This window comes from Poecilia reticulata, chromosome 3 (genome assembly GCF_904066995.2).
Source record: "Poecilia reticulata chromosome 3, P_reticulata-male-v2, whole genome shotgun sequence".
Lineage (NCBI taxonomy): Eukaryota > Metazoa > Chordata > Actinopteri > Cyprinodontiformes > Poeciliidae > Poecilia > Poecilia reticulata.
In genome coordinates, this window is record NC_088832.1 from 17690494 (window position 1) to 17712492 (window position 21999).

General features: G+C 38.5%; 1 protein-coding gene across 5 annotated transcripts; it reads right to left on the reverse strand.

Moving 5' to 3' along the window:
• Positions 1–1384: 1384 nt before the first annotated feature.
• Positions 1385–18009, reverse strand: stk33 (serine/threonine kinase 33). 5 transcript variants are annotated; one of them, XM_081605166.1, is made up of 13 exons: positions 17747–18007; positions 12217–12331; positions 11202–11315; positions 10987–11091; positions 10724–10859; positions 9461–9543; positions 8428–8515; positions 7682–7757; positions 7492–7604; positions 7337–7422; positions 7174–7255; positions 6072–6283; positions 1385–3471 (listed from the first exon to the last, which is right to left on the reverse strand). In XM_081605166.1, the coding sequence occupies exons 2-13, from the start codon at positions 12301–12303 to the stop codon at positions 3028–3030; spliced, it is 1626 nt and encodes a 541-aa protein (XP_081461292.1). In that variant the 5' UTR covers positions 12304–12331; positions 17747–18007; the 3' UTR covers positions 1385–3027. The 5 variants fall into 5 exon arrangements, with proteins under 5 accessions (XP_081461292.1, XP_081461291.1, XP_081461293.1 ...); XM_081605165.1 differs by having other exon boundaries at positions 10724–10862; positions 17747–18006; XM_081605167.1 differs by having other exon boundaries at positions 7183–7255; positions 10724–10862; positions 17747–18005.
• Between the last annotated feature and the right edge of the window lie 3990 nt (positions 18010–21999).

Below are 21999 nucleotides of genomic sequence, written 5' to 3' on the forward strand. Positions count from 1 at the left end.
GAAATCGCCATCTGTTTCAAATGTTTGCTTGACGTAAACGCAGCCCCTCCCTTTTTTCTTTTTCTTTGGGAAAAAAAGGCATCATGGATAGTAGCCGTGTTTATATTTAGTTGTTTTGTTCTTTAGAGAAGAGAGGGTCCCAAATTGCAAGGCGTTTCTGTCGCTGACGGGGATCAGCAACATCAGGGTGTATGATTGATAATGTCTCTGCAACGTTTCCATGACATTGTAGCCATGTTAGCTCATTACCACAATGTCATAGCAGCAGTGTGAGGATGTTGTGTTGGGATGACGGTAGTCGATGGTGGGGAGGGGAGTGTGTGTGTGGGGGGGGTGTGTGCGTGTATGCGTGTGTGTGTGGGTGGAGAGGGGGGGTCAGCTGCAGGTATCGGGCCTCTGCAGATGAGCTGATTAATTAAAGAGAGCTCTATTAGGTTATGGAGATGCACTCCCCCTCCTCCTACTTGCCGCCTTCAAGCAGTTCAGTACTCACTGGATAAAGGTGGAGGAAACCGAAAGGGGTGCGCAACAAAGGGAGGGGAAGCATCCTTGCCTCTTTTGACATTAGCTTGTGCACACTCATTTCCACAACTGTGCGACTCTAGCCACAAGTGCCCCTCTGCTCCCCACCATTGCAGGGAGTGACAGTGTTTAGGCTCCAAAATAGGGCTGCAGAGTTTTAATCCCTTCACCCCGTCAATCCACCCACCCATACCTCCATCTGGCAGGGGCTCTGCTAGAGGAAAAGAGTGGGAGGGCTTTTAGGGGTGTGGGCGAAGGGTGGCGCCGGGATTGGGGGGAAGCAATCGCATCCCTCGTTCCATCCCGACGAATTTTCTAATTTCCTTTGCCTCCGTGCTTTGTCCTACATTCACGCCCCTAACCTATCCCACCATACAGCCTCTCATGTGGCCCCCCTCGTTATCTCCCACCTCTGTTGTTGTTTTGGCACACTGAGGAACCAAATAACTGGAAGCTAATGTTTACCTGCTTCAATATGCGCAGACGGATTTTTGAATCTTTACAATTTTGAAGTTGGCACAAAAAAAACTAAAATGTTCCCATATCATCTTAAAATTGCCCAACCCTAACACACACACACACACACACACGCACACACACACACACACACACACACCTATTGTCTAGACATTTTGCTTTCAAAAATAAAAATAAAAAGAATTAATATAGGACAAGAAAATGGTGAGCATGTGGAGAGATGCCATCTAAACTAGAAACAATTGGCCCAACAAGCAACTATGTAAATAGATTTTATGCAAATGTGAAGTACATTTAACTAACTACACAAATCACTATTTGTGTGCTTTTTGCTAAATTCTCAAATTATTTAATAACAAAATTACAGGACAGCACTAGACAGGAGTCAGGAATTAACAACTTTATTTTAACTGCATGGACCGTCGAGGTGTAAGCATACAACATATTAATTAGAGACAGATTACATGGAAATCACATTTTTTAATGGGCAGTGGCTCAAGCACTCAATTCTAATTACACATCCTCATGCTGAAAATTAGGTAGCTTTAGGTACAGCTCAAATTAATGAATTCAGCAACTAACTACAGCTCCATCTGCTGTTTTATAGCAATCTGAGTAAACCAGAGACATTCAGCGTGTCAGTAACGCCGCAGTAGCAGAGCAGTCCTTTTTGTTTTTTTGGGGGGGTTTTTTGGCAAGCAGCTTTTATCAACAATCGCTTGTGTCCTAAAAACATAAATATAAAACTGATCAGGCTACATTCTCACATGTGCACTAAAACATAAAGCCTGTGGAGGAACACGGGCCCATTGTTGGCACTCATTCACTTCAAGATGCAAATGGGTGGATTTGAAATTCACCCTCTGTGTGTTATGCTTGGATACGTTAATGTTGTATCTGTGCTGGGGATTATTCTTTCTACAGCGGAGGGGGGGGGACCTGTGCTTGAATGGCAGTGCCCTCAAAGTAGCTGCTGCTGCTTTCAGTGGCCTCCAAACGAGATTAGACCCGTGGCTGCCCTCAGTCCCAATCCTCTGCATTTAGATGGAGCGTAACCAGCCTGTGTGACAGTTTCTCTGTTTTGACACTGAGTGGGTGCAGTCACTGCATATGCAACGCATTGGGATTGAGAGGTCAGAGCACAAAGGAAGCAAAATCCCTATTGCTTAGTTCGGTGTTGCGAAATGATATCCAAACTAATCGTTTGTGTTCTGTTTTAGTGTCCCTGCAGTTAAATATGTAATTCTTAAAACGCAAATCAAACCCTGGATGTGTACATGTGCCACAGTAGCATGCGCATATGTAAAATAAAATCCACACACTACATTTAGTCTAGTGCCAAGTCTGTTTCAGGTTTGGTTCATTTCAATCGTTTTATTCCCTATCTGTGCATGTAGCAGTGAAACAAGATAAGAATACAATGTAAAAAGGAAAATATTAGCAGAGGGTAAAAGTAAAAAGATAACATTTATATTATTTGCTAGCAGCAATAAACAGATGACTACTGCATTCACTTTGTGTAAGTTTCCAAGGCAACTTTTCCTCACTGAATCTATCTTTCTGTAAGGTAACTGTATCGGTAGACCCTGATAAGAAAGTATTCATTCTCCCATGTTAACTTCTCTTAGAAAAATCAAATAAAAATAAAAATGTTTTACCTGTCTGATAATTTTACTTTTGTCTAGCTGGGAAAAACAGCTCAGAGTAGGGCCTTCGCATTGGCACAAGGTAGCACTGCTCAGGCTGCTCACCCAAAGTGCAATGGGTTTGGGCATATTGAACTATTGTCACATTACATGTGAGGCCCGTTCCTTTAACACTGGAGCCCCTGCTTCCTCCCCAGCCAGCACTGCTGGGGTAGCACCACTGATTGCGGTTACATTCACATCTGCTAAAGTAAAAAAAAAAAAAAAAAAAAAAAAACAGAAATGCATAAATATTAAAATGATCAAAACACAACAATTCCCTTGTTGTGTATAAATCATAAAAACATATCAATCATATGTTTTCTCATATGATTGATTCGACTCATTTTTTCCCCTTTATTTCTTTTTTTTCTTTCGTTTTGCTTTTTTGCTCTGATGAGTTGGATTTGTCCTTTTTTGACTTTTTTTTTTTGTGACTTTTTATTTTTGCTTTGTCATGTGGCAGAGGTGTTTCTGTTTTACTCGTAGATGAATGTCCCTTCTCTGACTTTGTTGAGAGACTGGTCGAATGTCCCTTCTCTGATTTTGTTGAGTGACTGGTCGAATGTCCCTTCTCTGACTTTGTTGAGTGACTGGTCGAATGTCCCTTCTCTGACTTTGTTGAGTGACTGGTCGAATGTCCCTTCTCTGACTTTGTTGAGTGACTGGTCGAATGTCCCTTCTCTGACTTTGTTGAGTGACTGGCCGACTTCTGTGTTGTGTCCGTCTTGTCTTCAGATTTTTCCGATATTGTACTCAGCAGGGTTGAACTTTTTATACTAAGACTCTGTAAAAATCAGATACACATTCATCTCAGACAGCTCAGAGATCAACATAAAACAACTAAAAGCCTCTACTTTTAACGCAATCTTTTTAAGAGGAAAATCTGGCACCATCTAGTGGTGATTCGGTGTCAAATGCAATATGAAAGAATAAAGCAAATGAGGACAGCTACATATCAGAAGATATTGGCAGTTGTAAGCTAAAAATCAAATATGTAACATAATAAGAACGCAACAATGAAGACTTAAATAGAAACTGAACTGAAAGTATCTGGCAGTTTAACAAACCTTTGCAGTTTGCAGCAGTGCTGTTGTCTCAGAGCTGTCAAGGTAAATTATAATGCCTCGCAAAAGTATTCATATCCCTTACAAAAAACACGCCGACATCCAGCTCTGTTGCCTGGGTTTGAATTAGGGTCTTTTTATATGGAGTTTGCACGTTCTGCCTGTGCATGTGTGAGTTCATCCAAAGTACAAAACATGACTGCTAGTTGGTCTCTCTAAATTGTCTTTAGATGTGGGTGTGCATGTTATTTTTGTTTTGTGTGTGTGTGTGTGTGTGTGTGTGTGTGTGTGTGTGTGTGTGTGTGTGTGTGTGTGTGTGTGTGTGTGTGTGTGTGTGTGTGTGTGTGTTGCCCTGTGAACGACTGGCGACCTGTCCAGGGTTTACCCCGCCTCTCAGCCAATGATCACTGGAGATAGGCACAAGTCCCCCAGTGACCCACGATGGATGAATGAATGGATGGACTTTAACATCATACAACCTTTAAATTAAATGTATTTCAATGGGACTAGGCTTTCAAACATTTTTTAACCAATAAAAGAACTCTTGCATTTAGTTGTTTATCCCCTGTCATAGGTATATCCCTAAAAAAATATTTGCTTATGCCACCTTCTTAGTGAACGCAGCCAACCACAGCAAAATTGAGTCTCAGTAGAAGTAAAGGTATTTTGTGAAGGCCTAAAGACTTTGCTAGAGGTCATTAGTGAGCAAAGATCAAGGGGCACACCACACAGAGCTAGCATAAAGCTGCAGAGAACCTTAAATCAGAGCTAGGTTTTAGAATAACATCTAAAGCTTTGAACACAGAGCCCTATTCATTACAATCATCTAAAAATGGTAAGAGTATGCCCTTGGTGTAAGCCTACAAAATCATGATAGTGCACCTAAAATATAAAGACAAGCATTAATCAGAGAGAGCTGCACAGATACACAGCTCAGGTGGAAGAATCTGTTAAACCATGAGAAATTCACAAGTCCGTCCGTCCATTTTCTGCTGCTTATCCGGGGTCGGGTCACGGGGGCAGAAGCTTCAGAAGGGAGGCCCAGACTTCCCTCTCCCCAGCCACTTCTTCCAGCTCCTCCGGGGGAACCCCCAGGCGTTCCCAGGCTAGCCGAGAGACATAGTCCCTCCAGCGTGTCCTGGGTCTTCCCCAAGGCCTCCTCCCGGTGGGACGTGCCCGAAACACCTCACCAGGGAGGCGTCCAGGAGGCATCCTTACCAGATGCCCGAGCCACCTCAACTGGCTCCTCTCGACGTGGAGGAGCAGCGGCTCCACTCTGAGTCCCTCCCGGATGACCGAGCTTCTCACCTTATCACTAAGGGAGAGCCCAGCCACCCTGCGGAGGAAACCCATTTCGGCCGCTTGTATCCGTGATCTCGTTCTTTCGGTCATGACCCAAAGCTCATGACCATAGATGAGGGTGGGAACGTAGATCGACCGGTAAATCACGAGCTTTGCTTTTTGACTCAGCTCTCTCTTCACCACGACGGACCGGTACAACGCCGGTTTCACGGCAGACGCTGCCCCAATCCGCCTGTTGATCTCCCGCTACCTTCTTCCCTCCTTCGTGAACAAGATCCCCAGATACTTAAACTCCTTCACTTGAGGCAGGACGACCCCCCCTGACCCGGAGAAGGCACTCTATCCTTTTCCGGCTCAAGACCATGGCCTCGGATTTGGAGGCACTGAGCCTCAACAAAAGTGTGGCTTTAAAAAAAAGCCATTGTTGAAGGAAAGCAAATGTGGAAGACGATGTTCTGGTCAGATAAAACTAAAATTGAACTCAGATGGAACAGCACAGTTGGTCAGAGTTGGAGGAGAAATGAGCTAAACACAGACCAACCCTAGAAGAGCAATAGAGTACTATATGCTGCAAAGGATGTTTTAAAATGGTCCAGTCAAAGTCCACACATTAATCTAATTGAGACAACAGACAATGACATTGGTGCTTGTGCTGGGTTGCATGAAAGCACAAAACAGGGCAAAATTGGACACGAATAAGTCCCAATGCCGGAAAAACTGGTACAACGGTATCTGAAAAATATTTTTGTTCACTAACATTCTCTATAAACATTTTTCAGTATTAGTAAAAAAAAAAGGTATAATTTTTCTTTCACTTTGCAAATATTCACTACTTTGTGTTGGTCTATCACATAAAATCCCAGATCTAATCTAAAAGAGTGTAAGAGGTATGAATACTTTGCACAGCACTGTGTATGACAGCAGAAACAGCATTAGCCATCACAAACAGCCCTTGAACACATGAGAGGTTTCTTAAACGGACAGTGTTGCAGAGTTGTGTTTAACAGACAAACAGTACCAGCTTGGTGGATGTGGACGGTCTGGAGGTGCTTCTCTCAGGGGAAACCTTTACTATTGAACCTTTTGAAGGTTGAACCTTTGCTTTTGCAGCTTTTGTGGACTCACAAAGGCTTCCTTTCTTTGAGGGCAAGCAGATAATGTCCAGGCCTGGCACTTCATCGTCCTCCGAAGAGGTGGACACAGAGTCATTTTCAGTCTCACTTTCTTCTTCTGAAAAAAGATAATAATCAGCAATAGGACGCCTACACTGCAAAAACACAAAATCTTATCAAGTATCTTTGTTCTAGTTTTTAGTAAAAATATCTTACTACACTTGAAATTAGACAAAACTGACTTTCCAGCAAGATACGAGCCTTAATTATTAAGATGAAGCCTTAATATTGACCAAAAGTACTAGTTCCACCAGCAGATGTTATATAGTGAAATAATCTGCCAGCAGAACTAGTACATTTGATCAATATTAAGAAATTACTGACTTCAAACAAGCTCTTATGTCTTGACAGAAAGTTTATTGTAAGTTAGTTTTGTCTTATGTCAAGTGTACTAAGGTATCTGCACTAGAAACTAGACCAGAAATACTAATAATTTTGTGTTTTTGCAGTGTAATTTTCATACCAAGCTAATTGAAAACATAAAAGTTCCCTGCATGTGATATGATAGTTACATTTCATATTTTATTTGAGCAAGTAGTAAGGTCAGCTTTTTAACTGTAAGTATAGCCAAGCAAATCAGTCATAATTTTTGCTATGATATGTTTCAAGGTTTTAATTGTTTTCATTTTTTTTTTAAAAAAGAGGAAAAATACAAATCAACAGAAGGATTTAGTTCAACAAAATTGTTTATATTATTATGAACCTTAAAGGTTTAGGATTATGACTGAAATTTCTGATTATGAATTTGAGAATGTATGCTCAGCTGATTGCTTAACACTTATGAAGACTTCAAAATTAATTGTGCTCCAGAATTATTTCATCTTCCACACACTAAAAATACACTAATAAACATGTTTTGTCCAGTCTGTTCCAATCAACAACATTTACCGAATGTGAGTTACTGAAAGATTTTGATCATAGCTTGGAAAGAACAACATTTGAATTCACCATTATTACCGTCTTCGTTTCCCACATAGTGTTTCATCATCTCCAACACGTTGCTCGGGCCCAAAGGCACAGTTGTGTCACCCTGTTGGGAAAGTCTCCCATAAGACCTCTTTGCGTCGGTCACTTAAAGTTCAGAAATGCAGAAGAGGAGCCGGTGCCCTACGGTAATCCAGGGATGCTCTAGCAGTTGATGAGCAGACATGCGGTAAGCAGGGTCAGCCTTCAGAAGGCAAGTCAGTAGATATTTTCCTGTTGAGACAGAAACCAGTTGGTACTGTTGAACCTTTGCTAACAGTGAGGTATAAGATGAAATTTCACCTCCATCACTAACTGTGGCCCAAATGGGTTGAATAAATTTTACTTCCTTGCGCATAATTTTCCTGAGCAGTCTCTCCTTTGATTTGGAATGAAATGGAGGCTCTCCACAAAGCCTACATGGAGACATATTTCAGCCATGTCTTCTTCTAATTCATGGTGATTAGGAAGTAGTTGAAGTGCGCCTACTTACAGCATAAACATAATGACTCCGATGCTCCAAACATCACACCAATGGCTGTAACCGCGGCCACTCATCATTTCAGGGGCTGAAAATCACACACGAATGGCTTTTTTTTTTTTTTTTTTTCAGTTACAGAAACCTTGGGACCAAAACATACACATTAAAACACTTCTGGGTAGCAATGATGCTTTGTAGCTGCTTCTAGAAAACATACAAAGCTGTAGTTCTAGACGCGTGATGTTGTGAAACTACAACAGAATTGCAGAATTTGACAAATCAGATGAAGTCTGTCACCTAGGTGCATCCACTGGAATGTGGTGAAACTTGTACACTTTGTCGGACATCTCTTTTGATTTCCTTAAAAATTTGAGCGTTTTATCTTTTATACTGACATTCACAGTCAGCCTGGGACAGACTAGTGTCTGTTAAAACACTAGTAATAAATGATTACAAAGTTCAAAGCCTACAACTTAGTTTATGAAATAGGCGAACAACTCCTGTAAGTCCTGTCTGGACACAAATAGGTGGAAATCCAAAGAAAAATTATTTCAGGCCAATGTATCAACAAGTCGTATAACTTGTTGATACATTAAGCATATATACTTGCAAATAGCCATGTACAAGTAAATAAAAAAATACGACTTTGTTTCAATGTCATCCAAACAACTTTGTAAAAAAGTCTTTAGCAGTAGTTGTATATATTCAACATAATTTATTGAGCATAATATGGTAAATATTAGTTATAGAGAAGATACCCATATAGAGGAGAGTCCCACAGGATTCCGTCAATACCTTCCTAATCCCAACACCGTCTGCCTTCACCGACAGTCCAAAGTCTGCCACCTAGGTGCACAACAGCACTTAAGAAAAAGGTATTTCAATAAATGTCTCAGGTCTCTTGTTTTGGTACTACAGCATGCAGAACTTATAAATAAACTACACTCAAACACACTTCTTATTCTTAATGTGTTTATAATTGTGTACGTGAGCAGAAAAAATAGACTAAGAAACTACCTCTTCTTTGCCTCAGCTATCAACTGTATGTTTTATGAGTTCAGACAAAAATAACGTTACCGTATTTTCCGCACTATAAGGCGCACCGGATTATAAGGCGCACCTTAAACAAATGGCCTATTTTAAAGGTTTTTCATATATAAGGCGCACCACATTATAAGGCGCATGGAATAGACGCTTCATTTTGGGTTGCCGTACTCTATTATTACACATCTACATTTGTAAAGAAGTGGTCCCCGAGTACTTTATATAGTAGGCTGCCCCAGTCATTGTTTCACTCACGGTGTTGGTGTTGCGATATTGTGCCCAACTGCTTTCTGGGTAACACAGACCAACCGACACGCTGCCGCCGCAGTCTCTGTCTCTCACCCCCCCAAACTTTATTAACAAACCAGCGTTCGGACAACTATCCCAGCATGCACCGCGCACTTCTTCTACGGGGGAAAATGAAGTCGGCGGCTGCTTACCGTAGTTGCTAGACTTGTTGTGGCTCAATATTGGCCCATATATAAGGCGCACCGGATTATAAGGTGCACTGTCGGCTTTTGAGGAAATTGAAGGTTTTTAGGTGCGCCTTATAGTGCGGAAAATACGGTATTTGATGATTATGTGATGGGAAACAACTTAATCTTTGCGAGAATATGGGTATCAAAAAAGACATGAAATCAGGCCTTTACCGATATTAAGATTAGTTAAAGAAGCTTTCTTTAAATTCATGGAGAGAAAGAAAACCGTGATGAAACATTTAATTACATGTTTATATCAAAACTTTACCTTAATGTCAAAGCAGTTCTCATTATCATCAAGAGAATTCTTCACAAGAATGTTTTCAAGTTTCAGGTCCCGGTGCACTATATCTGCAAAGGAAAACTAAAGATTAGAAAGAAGAAACCTCTTTTTATTCAATGTTAACCTTATTTACTTATTGTACCACTCTAATGCAAATACTTAGCATGAATAATAAATTCAAAAAACATGTAAAACAGAAAAAAATCTAATAACTTGTAGGTGTTCTGATCAATATTTTTCACCACTTTCTAAATTGCTTCGAGACAGCTACACTTGTATGTATGTGTATTTTTTAAAGGTGTATGTTAAAATGTATTATTTATAAAGTTAGTGAATGAGAACAATATTTTTAATACAGAGGTGGTAGATGTGACCAGTTCTGGCTTAGTTCAAAAATCAGAGAAAACCAAATCAACACTTAAGAATATTCAAAACTTTGATAAGTCATTTACAAATAAGGGATTTGGTTCAAAGCTACCAACCAACATAAGTACAAATATCAGTGAAGGCGAGAAAAGTCAGCCATGAAGACAAGGAACAGGGACCAGGAGAATAGAAAGTAGTCACTTACAACAACGGAAAGATTTAATCATAAGGTAAAACATTTTCTTTTCTTTTCGCATTATTATGCCACATGGCTAAAGACACTAATTCTCAAGCCTTTCTTAACGAGGAACGAAGGACCTCTATATGTAGTCAGAAACCGAGGCTGACTGTGTCTCTGGAAAGTTGAAGGAACCCACAAGAAAAACCAACTTTGCTTCACATAAAGTGAACGGACATCTGATCCAAACATAGAAACTCACTTGTATTGTTCTGGTTAAAAACTAAAGGACCCAAATGTCTCCCAAATTGACTAATTTCAAATTAAGCATAACATTTTCATTAATCAACATAAGTACTTCTTATAATTAATTTTCTATAAAATACGTCATTAGAGCTCACTGCCTTTAATAGAAACATCTTGGACCTGAACCTTTCAGATTGATTATTGTTAGACTTGTGGCTATAAGTTTAATTTATGAGATAATGAGGTAGCCTTCTCAACTACTTTATTTCATATTTAACTGATTATTATCGTTCGCTATAAGGACTAGTTTCTTATATTTCTGGTGGTTTTCGAATACCAACTAAACAAATGGCATGATCAAAATACACTTTGCATTTTCTGTCTATTACATTATCTGGCTAAGCCTCGCCTATAAACTATATTCACACACCACTGTTGGTCTGCTAAATATACATCACCTCTTTTATGAAGGTAGACAACTGCATCAGCTAAACAATATATAATTTTTCTCGTTTCATCCTCTGTAAAGAATTTTTTTTGATGGAGCTGCTGCTTCAGGGTGCCCCCTCTGCAGAGCTCAGTGACCAGACAAATCTTCTGGGAACAAAATGGGAAACGAGGTCATTTCAGTTCAGCAAGACGTAGTAGTAAAAGAGAAGCATTATCAATCGTACATTTGACGAGATGTTGAGATTGAGACCCAAGGAAAAGCAATCATTACCGTAGGTGTATTGTAAGTTACTTCAAGATGTATTATGTGGGCGTGGTCTACTTGCTTCAGGATGTTTATTTCGTTATCCAACATCTTAAACTTTGAACTTCCTGCCTGTGACAAAAGTTGTGACAGAATAAAAAAAGTATAGAAGAATTGATTGCTCTTGTTATATGGGCTTCTCTAACAAGTGTAACTTTTCAATCAGAAAACGCTGGGCTCACCGCTGGTTTGCGAACCTCCTTTATCGCCCATTGTGTTTGTGTCGCGATGTGAGTGGCTTCATAAACAATTCCAAAACTTCCTTGACCCAATGTCTTTTCAAATTCATAAATTTTCTGAGTGGAATAAAAAAAAAAAGGAAAACATTAATGCATTTGTAGCAAACTGTCAATAGCTCAGTCTGTGATTAGGACTCTGCAAACCAAACACTTTCACCTTAACTTTGATGCATGGCCTAATTTGAGGTGATCCAAAAAAGCATACCAGATTTCTAGTCTCTAGAGCTGCAGAATATAGTATTTTTAATCAACTCACAAATGATTAAGTTGCTGCTGCAGTTCATTCAATCTCAGGTCTAATTAACTTGATTATTATCTGTGTGCATGCAAGACTGAGCACTGGCTGCTTTGCATGTGGCAAACAGAGCGGTCAAATTCCCCAAAGAAAGAGGCCTCGGCAAAAGAAAGTAGAGATTGAACTTCATCTGGAGCAATTCGAGTTAATTGTTTCAGTGACACAAACACACACACACAACCATTAGAGCCGCACAATATGTCACACATTTATCGTCATTGCGGTATCAGTGCATGAAATATCAGCATTGCAAAAACTAATTGGTTCATAATAAATTTTCCTATTTCATACCATACATTCATGCCGAAAATATAACCAGTAATTTGTTTAGTAGCATTTATTGTTTAACACAGCAAAATAAGATATTCTGCAGAAGTCAAAAAGAAAAGATATTGCACGTTTTTCAATAAAAAGACTTTCCTGAAATGAAAATAACTAATTTCATTTTCTTTCAGTACTTGATTAGACTCCCAGCTATCAAAGGTTTATGTTTGCAAAGGACTCAAAGCACAAAGGCTTCAACACTAAAAATTCCAAATTGGATTAATTATCACAAATCATATTGTCATTGCAATGTGGCCTGCAGTATCACGTCACATTTTTTCCATACATCATGCAGCTCTTACCATGTCATTAAGACTTGTAAACAAAATTTCTCCTTACCCAGAGTTCTGAATCCGCTTGTAGGCGTATAACAGGAACCTCCCTGTTAGATGTAGCACCAGGGGTCGCTGTCGACTGATGATTCATGCCTTCCTTAATAACATCTGCTTAGATCCTACATTAAAAAAAAGAAGGTATGAAGTAAAATGTTATGTTAAAAGACTAAATTCAATGGTTTTAAAAACACAATGGATAACTGTTTAAATAACTGTGTTTTCAAATTTAATCAAAAGCCAACAGCAGCATGACTGGACAACATCCAAGAAATGTCATCTTTAGTCTTCATTTCTCTAAAAACCCGACTGTTGCGTCTGCTTAAGCCTATATTCACTTTAAGCACAATTTAGGCAGTTTGAAAAACAGTCTCTGAAGCCAAATTAAATGTAAAGCAATTATCAAGTGACGACTAGGAGCGATGAAGTGGATCCACCACACGCATAGCAATTAATTATTAACAAGGAAGCAGTGTCTTTAACCTCCTCACTCCGACGCATTATTTTAGCCCTGACAGGGCTCTCATAACAGGCCTGTCTCTCCCATTATTTTATGTCTATTTTCCAATCAAAATGATTGTGACAGCCTCTGGAAATTCCAATCATCTCAATCAGAGCTCATTTGTGGAAGACAGAGGCATGTGATGAGTGTATCACTGAGAAACCGAAGTGACTGCAACAGGGTCTTGTGTGTCTCAGGTATCTTCTGAGACAGAGGTGCCTGGTCCTTGCCCACCCTAATCTCTGATGCAAAGGAAAGTTGACACCAAGGTCAACTTAGGGTGAGAAGTTGGACCTTAAAAGGGGTCACAAATTGCTTTAAGTCTCAAGTGCCTAGCTGCAATCTTCAGACCTGTCTCCCAGTAGCTGCAGCTCAAACTACAGGTTAAAAATGCAAAACTAATTACTTACTTGGCTTTTTTTTGTTGTTGTTCTTGTGTGTAATATCAGCATGAACTTTCAACATTTGCAAGAAAGCTTACGTCCAACCATAATCTAAAAATCATACTGACCAAAACGGCTATTTTTATTTTATCTGTCATGATTTGGAGTAAAAGACACAAATCCAGTGGACTATTATCTATAACGAATGCAAGTACTCTGCAAAGATAAAAGTTTTCACACTATTTAAGTAAAGTTGGTAAAAGAAACACTAAAGAATTGTTGATAAAGAAACAAAGACACGATCAGTGATATGCAAGGTTTCAATAAAAGAGCATTTTGGATGACCAGATTGCTAAATGTACAAGTGGGATTTAGACCACTCAGCAGTCATGGTTAAGAACTATGCCCCAGAGCCACATGTGGACCTAAATGCTTCCCATTAAGAATGCACTTTGTACTCATATTGTGAGATTTAAAACACTCCCAGAAGGACCAAATCCAAGGACCCTGTTTCACTTCATTAAGTCAGCACTGCCGAATTCTTTGTGTGCCCTTCCTTTCCGTCATTTACGTAAAAAGAAAATGAGCCTATTTAAAAAAAACTACAGAACTTGGTCATATATTGATGACATAGACGACAAAAATTAGCAAAACATTTAAACCACAATAGATTGTCTTCACTCTCGCTCGCAATTAGAGACAAGTAAACACGAGTACACACCTTAAGCCCAGGAGACACACACTGCCGTCAACCTTTTACACTGTGTTCACCTCATCTCCAGTTTCAACAGGAAGTAATTAGAGCCGACAGACCATCACAGGTCAAGTCCATACTTCCCTTACCTCTCCCGTCATTTAAGGGTGAAATTTCCACCTTTTTTTCATTAGCACAAAATGAACATGCACAATGGTTGCAAAGAGCAAGTTCTTTAATAAACTATAGACATTTTCCAACAAAAAACAAAACATGATCACAAGGAATAGATGACTCTAATTTTTGTAAGTTTTCTCTCTTCAGATCTGCTTGTGTTTCATTTGCTGAAGGTAATGTATATTTATCCTGCCTCACACCCTCAGTGTCAGTAGCACTGCAACAGGGACTCCAAAAGCCAAAGTCAAACCGTACAATTCTCATTGCCAATGGATTGTTGTAGAGTGCACAGCACACAAGGAGGTTATGCCCCATATGGGTGCTCGTCCATACAGTATGGTTCTTGTAGGAAATCTGATGCAGATACAGGGTTCAGAACGAAATAAGATCTACGCGCTTGGACAAATTTTACAAAATTTTGTAGCAAAATACAATACAATGGACTTTCGAGGCATATGGTGTCAAGTAACTATTGTGCCTTCAATTGTTATAGAAATGCTGCTTACCAACTGTAACTTAAAAGAAATTTGACACCTTTTGTCTCTTTAAGAAGCTTCTGCTTTCAACATGACATTACGATTCGGCCATTATACCGTTGATAGACGTTCTTTGTAATGTCGAACTGCAAAGTATTTCGTATGAGAAGCTGCCGCTAATTTGGGACAGCTAGGTGAGGAAGTTGCGGGGGATGGGTGGTCTCTGAGGAGGAAGTTTAGCTGGGTAGTGCAGCTGAAAGAAACTTTGTGGGAGCAAGCGTTTAGGCACCTCCAAATGGCCGCTACAGGAGATTCAAGGATTCCTCAAACATGCATGAAAGAATCAAAGCAACACTCCAGGTATGTTTTTAATCAGTGAATAACATTATAACATGATATAGAGTTGATTTCTCATAAAACCTCCTCTTTGACAAATGTTATAATGTTTGGTGCTAATGAAATCAAAATGTCAAAACAAATTTATTTCTGTGATTTTGGTTTTATGAGAGTGTTTATTTGTATTTCTGAAAATGTTTTTTTTTATTAGTATTATTTGTTTAATAAAATTGTTCCTGTTTTGTTGTATGATACTTTGTACTAAAGGATCCCTGTACCAATGCTGTGACTTAATCTGTTGAGGTATGCAAGACTAAGATATACATTAAAAAGGCAGTTAAAAAATAGTTACTCTTGGCATGAGATACATTTAAATTACTGTTTTCAGGTTTGCTTCCTATGAAGACCATGAGGATTAAAGTTGTGTAATATTTTCCTGCTGTAACACAAAACTGCAAAAATATGTCCAGGAAAATCAAACAAAAACTAAATTGCTGCAAATGTAATCAAAATATGCACTATTATCTATTTTACTCAAGCCCTAATATTATATTTGACTCATGTGAAACTTAATCATTTATTGACAGCTTGGCTTTTATGACTAATGATAAACTTCACAGTCCTAATGAAGCGTGGAATTACGTTACCTGATGAGGCAAGAAATTGCATGTTTAGAATGCAAATGTCCCATCTACTTCAATAAGTTCTGGAGGGAAACCTAATATTATGCAGCAAGATTATCAGAGCTTGTGGGCTAAATATGATATACCAATAACACATCAGGATTAAGGCATTAAAGCTGCCAACTGACTCACTAAAGAGCTGTAGAAGTATATTGTAATTGACAGCAGAGAAACAATAGAGGAGATTCTTTAGGATAAAATCAGAAAAATATTGCCAGTAATATAGCATATTCAGACCACTCTCAGGTCTTTTTCAGCCTCTAAGAGGTTTTATTTCAGGATCTAATTCAGTCCCTTCTGAATAAAACCATGGCCATGGTGTAATGCCGTCACTACTGTCTTCTACCATGGAGAAGGTTTGGTGTTAAGCGAAGTGTTAATTTTTCTGCACACTTTCAAGCTTTGAAGTTTAATTTTGTTCTCTTCTTGCCACCTTTAAAAAAAGACCATATTTGTGGTGTGCAAATGTAACAGTTATCTTGTCAGATTCATCTACCTGAGCAGTAGATCACCTTGGGCCTCTATGCTGCTTTTCTGATTAATGCTTTTCTTGCCCAACATTTTAGTTCTGGTGAGCAGTTTGGAGTTATATTATATTCATTAAATTTTGAGATCAGGGATTAAAAATTGGTCCATAAGTTATCCAAAACTTGGCTCTATCCTTTAAAACCTGACTCTGCTTTAACTTCTCCGCAACTATATTACTGACTCTTCTGCTGTGTTCCTCTGCGCAGTCTCTAACAAACCTGAGGCCTTTATAGAACAACCAGATTAGTGAAATATGGTCATTTGTAGACACTGTCTTCAAATTATATGACCTCTGAGGGCAGTTGTTTGCACTGGATTTTAAGAAATCATCTGCCATATCAGTGTTTTGGTAATGAGTATCGGTGTAAAAATGCATGAAAATGGCCAAATACTAATAGAACTGTGCAGGAGTTTCAAATCAACTTTTTTTCTTGTTTGAATGTCTGGGGTTCCCTCCTGGAACAGAGGATGGATGGACGGATGGATGCTGTTCTTTCTAACTACACAACTTTATTTCTCTCTTTTAGATTAAAATCAAATAAAATACAAGAATGTTTGTGATTGTACACTGACAAAATATAAAACAAAGTCAAAGGTATGAGAATAGGTTGCGAAGCACTGTGTGTTTCAGTATATACATATAATGTTTTAAACTATGTGGTAGACATTTTGAATTAAAGACTAAACAAATAAAAAACATCTGTCGGTCATTTCTTAACCTTTCAGTTGTGGGATCAACTAACTTCTCAGACAAATAGCACCACTGCACTGTTTTTAGGCTCCTCTTAGAAGGATGTCAAGGGGTTAAGCTGTAATTCTGATGCAGCAAACAAGTGAATGTTGTTTCCTTATAAACAAACCATTTAAAAGCCCCCCACCCCCTGTCTTCAACGGTCAAGTATGATAAGTGTCTACTGGGGGGGAAAAAACACATGCTTTGCTATTGGGAAGCAAAAGATCAAATTCTGCCATTCGCTTAGGGCACTCCACATGTTGCTAGAAGATAAGGGCCAACAAATTCAAATTTTCCTCATTGGTTTAATCCTGGTTAAAGCTAATCTCTGCCCTTGCTGGGCTCAGCCTTGGGAAGCGAGGAGAAGAGACGGGTAAAAAAAAAAAAAATTTAGGCCACTGCAGAAACAAGAGCAAATCAAATTCATTTCCAAAGGTAACTTCGAGGAAAACACAGTCCATAAATAAGGCTGCAATGCGCCACAGACATTGTCCTACTAACTCAAATGATCATTTTTACGAATGGACAAAAATAGTATAGGTCTTCAAAAACTCTGAGGAGACATTTACATGTGAAGTAACTTTTAACACCTTGTGAAAATATGTTGAGGCTGTTTAAGTGTTTTTTGTGATTTACAAATGTTTTTTTAGCAGAGTACATAACAGGGTAATGCCAAAAACAGCTTGAGCTAGCTAGTAGTAAACACTGTATTATTAGTTTAATAAAATGAGAACAACTAAAAAGAGGTTATTAATCAAACATCACTGCCGTCCAGTTTTTTGTGTCGTTAGATTTAATGGCTCTGACTTGTAGCCACTATTGTTTTGACATAAAACACTCTAAACGCTTTAGTTTTATGTTAGGTCATTCTCTATAGTTACCATGGAGACGGAATGTGAACACTCCCGGATGATTTTAGCTTTTTTAAATAAGACAAAAAAAAAACTAATTGGAACAAAAGTGACACACATAAGGAATAAGTATTTTTTTCAGTGCCAGCATAAAATTCACCAAAATGCTCTTACCTCTTAGAAGTAATCATTTTAGCTCAGCAGGTTGCTCATCAAGCAAAAACTTTTCCACCGGTGGATGACTAAGGAAAGCGAAAAGGGACAAAAGTCCTAAAGGTAATCCACTCTGCTTAATACCTTACACCTGTTAAGTTTATGCCCAAATGTTGACGTAAGAAAATTTGCTAGATTTCGAGTCATTTAGCTTAGTACAACAACTAACCTTCAACATCTAAATATGTAATCAGTTATTCTCTGTGGCGCCTGGATTTATCTTGATGTTTGTCGCCACCTGGTGGACAAATATTAGAGTAGCGCCTTAGACTGCTTGTCTGAAACAAGAAGCCAGAAGACGTTATAGTTTGGTTTCGTAAATACAAGCTTCACCGACATTGTGGGTTGTCTAATTAGAGATAAGACTTATAAGAAGAAAGATTGAGAAGCTGCAATCATATCAGACCCAGTGTTATGAGATTTGTGTGACTTCGGGTCTTTATTTCTAGGATTATTTATTTCTGGTTATTTAATGTATTTAATTTACTGGTTATTTCATTTACTACATTTAAATTATCCATCTAAGGGTTTTTTTTCACACACCAACGCAATTTGTTGCATAGTCAAACTATTTATATCACAAATTTTTAAATGTATTTTGTGATTGCATAAGTTACCATTTTTAGACCACGTATGATAAATTTTATTGTTATTATAATTTATTTATTTGCACAAGCAATAAGAACAATATGACAGAATAAAAAGCAGCTGTGCAGGATAGGTTAAAAAGACCCAACAATCAACGTCCCCTATGAGATTGGAGAATTCATAGCAAGCAGGAATAAATAAGTCAAACATAACATATCTATAAGAAACAACATAGTTTACAGAAGAAAGTGATTTTAATTATCAAACTACATTAGATTGATCTTTTATATTTCACATTTCACATCAGATTGTAAACCCACTTTTGGATTTAAGTTTCTTTCATTCTGCACTGAAAAGAGAAAAGATAAATGTCAGTTTGTAGCAAGGTTAAACTACCCAGAAACCCAATAAAAATGCATTTAAGGTTAACACAAGTCCAGCTTTGTTCAGAGACATAAACAGCATTCCTTGTGACATGACTTCAACAGCAATTAGAAACTAAAACCACTGATTTCTCCCATCAGACAGGCTTTTACCTTTTACCAAAACCATTATTGATTAGTTTGGCCATCGACTTGGCGCCACTGTTTTGTCTGCCACAAGTGGAGTGTTTCAGGCACTCCATCACATGACAAATGAGGTTTGTCAGGAGGCTGTAAGTTGTAAGGTGCTTGTCTGCAACAAACGTCTCCAGGAAGAGAAGCAGAACAGAGAAGCTCACATCTTTGTTTTTTTCTTCTTTTTTTTTTTTTTTTTGTTCAAGAAAGAAGATCGTATACTTCCCCCTGCCTGTCATAAAACTGTGAAGCTGAGTGGTACATGAACTGCTGCATTATTCTAGCAGTTCAAATTCATGACAGCAGTTAACTGTGTAAACTATCTAAAATATTCCCTGCAGAAAGTTGTTCTGACAACATAGCACTGACAGTCTGACACAGAATGGAATAAAATGCATCTATTTTAACCTCAAAACTGATTTTTTTTTTTTTTTTTTTTTTTTACAACATTTAACAAACACTTATTCCCCAGCTATCTAGGTGCAAACAAGGATTGTACAAAGGCGTTGACTCCCTGTCCTTTTTGTTATGATGAGATTGGGCTTGAGGTCTAAACTGGACCCAGCCACCAAGATTGATGTGAATCAATCTTTTTGATTCATATCTACATTTGCTTAAACACCCACGTAGCAAGTCTATAGTTTTGTAGTCACCAAAGTGTAGCATAAACTATACAGTTAAAACCAGCAACATGTCAAAAATGCTGCCTCCTTGCATAAAAACAACATAAAAAAAAATTATGTTGGACCTGCAAAAGTGTGGTTCATGTTTGGATGTCATGCCCGTAAGTTCAAACAGTTTCCAGGAAAACAGCAGTGGTAAGAACTACTTAAGAGGATGACCTAATCCACAGTGAAATGTATGTCGGATGACAAAGAAACCCTTACTTTAAAATAAACAGAAAATAGACAATAAAATTTTCAGATGCACTCAGAGAGAATGACTTCATTTTTTTGAGACATGTCCTGTAGTCTTTATGAAGCTAATATAGAGGAGTTTAGCCATAATGACCATCTTGAAATCTGGAGACAAGAAAACACTTTGAAATAATTATGCTCTGTGTCTTTGACTGCAGGAGACAATGGGGCACTTCACAAAATGTTTGGCAGAGAGAAGAAAGAACTTCATGTGGAAATGTTGATGCAAAGTCCCAAACATTTAAACATTAAGCGGAAGCTTGGGCGCAATTGTCTGCTCTCTATTTGACCACAGAGTTAAACTAAGCTTTATAGAAGTCTGCTTCATTTAAAATGTGATCCGTTAACTGCACAGTTTTTCACCCTGGTTCTTCTGCACACATTTTTCTCAGGATAAGAGATACTGCTGCTTGAAGCTGAAATATGTAACGTTTATGAAAATATGTTTTTCTTCTTAAAACTTTCACGACATAGTACATAATGACACAGATAATCTGTGTGAAAAGTCAAGGTCCTCTACCTCCTCCCTGTGGTCCTACCGCCATCTGCAGAAATCCAATGCTCCCTTTCAGAAACAGCCAATCAGAGCAAAGTGGAGGGTCTTAGCGCTATCTATCAAGCTTGGGCGGTTGGGCTAATTTTGTAACACAACCTTTTGATGCACTCCAATCAAAGGATTTCTGTAACTGATAATTTTACATTTCTGCACCTGTCCACAAGTAGCTTGGCCCACTCCTCATGGGCAAACTGCTCCAGCTGTTTCAGGTTTGAAGGGTATCTTCTCCAGACAGCATGTTTCAGATCCTTCCACAAATGTTCAACAGGCTTTTGATCCTAGCTCATAGATGGCCAGTTCAGAATAGTCTAATGTTTTGCTCTTAGCCACTCTCATTTGTCTTTAGCTTGTTTTTGGTCATTATACTGCGGGAAAACCCATGGCCTGCAACTGAGACCGATATTTCTGACACTAGGCAGCACATTTCTCTCAAGAATGCCTTGCTAATCTTGAGATTTCTTCTTACCCTTCCTACAGATTCAAGACATGCTGTACCAGATGTAGCAAAGCAGCCCAGAACCCCAGTGGAGTGGCCAACATTTTTCAAGGGGGCGCTGCTGCCTATTTAGGCATTTCTATCACTAACAGAAAGGTATTAACAATATTTTCCTTGTCTGTACATTGACAAATAAACAATAACTAAAGACCAGAAGAAAGAAAAGGAAAAAACATGTTTTAATACTAAGTAACACTCTGTTGTAAGGTATGTTCGAATAAAATCAATGCATAACAATGACGACCTAATTAACTATGACATATAATTGCTCAAAGAAGGCAAACAAACGTATGTTGAGTGCAGCCTGTACTATAAACACTGAGTGGCGGTAAAATGTGCACACTATTGATTGAACACCTAAATGCAACAGACTGCAAAGAAGGTTTTCTGGACTCCCATTTAACTGATAAAATGTAATTACTTTCAGGGGGGAGGGAAAAACCCTGAAAAATCCACAAGAGTAATATCCAATATATGAGATAACAGTGTTACAGTTGCATTTACGTTGCTCACTTATTAACTTGGACAGGTGGCATACTCACCTATTGATTGTATTGTTGGGGATCATTGCAGAAACCTGAAACAATACAAAGAATGTAGGAAAGATTGTCTCAGCTTAGATTTGAAATTGTAAACCCAGTACGTATCTTTATGCAGCAAACTAATGCGCAAAGAGAAGGCATCAGTTTACCAGATTGCAGTAAATCATTTAAATCCTGCAGCAGAATAACGTGCACAGCAGTCCGGCACAAACAATGGAAAAATGTATTCCTGTTCTCTGCGACAAGCAGAGGCTGCCTCCTCCTCCTCATTGACCGCACATGAACAAAAGCAAGAGACGACTTCTTCAAAGTAAAACTGGCAGATAACTTATAATCTTTTATCTCCTTGCTTTTAAAAAACCACCCAAGGCATCTGCCCACATCCAAAACCCACAACTGCATCAGTAGCTAAATACCAGTTTAAGAATAAGTCCCACAGAAAGACAATCCTTATTAGGAGTAGTTAGATGTTGCTGAATGTTAATGAATGAATATTAAGTTCTGTGTATTTCATAAAAGAAATGCAAATTATTATTAAGCATTCATATGTTGATGAAG

Excerpts from the sequence above, each read along its gene's own strand:
- stk33 (XM_081605165.1), bottom strand. The coding sequence starts at position 12,303 with ATGAATCATCAGTCGACAGCGACCCCTGGTGCTACATCTAACAGGGAG. Across the intron at positions 9,544-10,723 it reads TGTCTACCTTCATAAAAGAG|ATATAGTGCACCGGGACCTG; the intron begins GTGATGTATATT and ends TTTCCTTTGCAG. Across the intron at positions 8,516-9,460 it reads AGAACTGCTTTGACATTAAG|GTGGCAGACTTTGGACTGTC; the intron begins GTAAAGTTTTGA and ends TTGTGCACCTAG.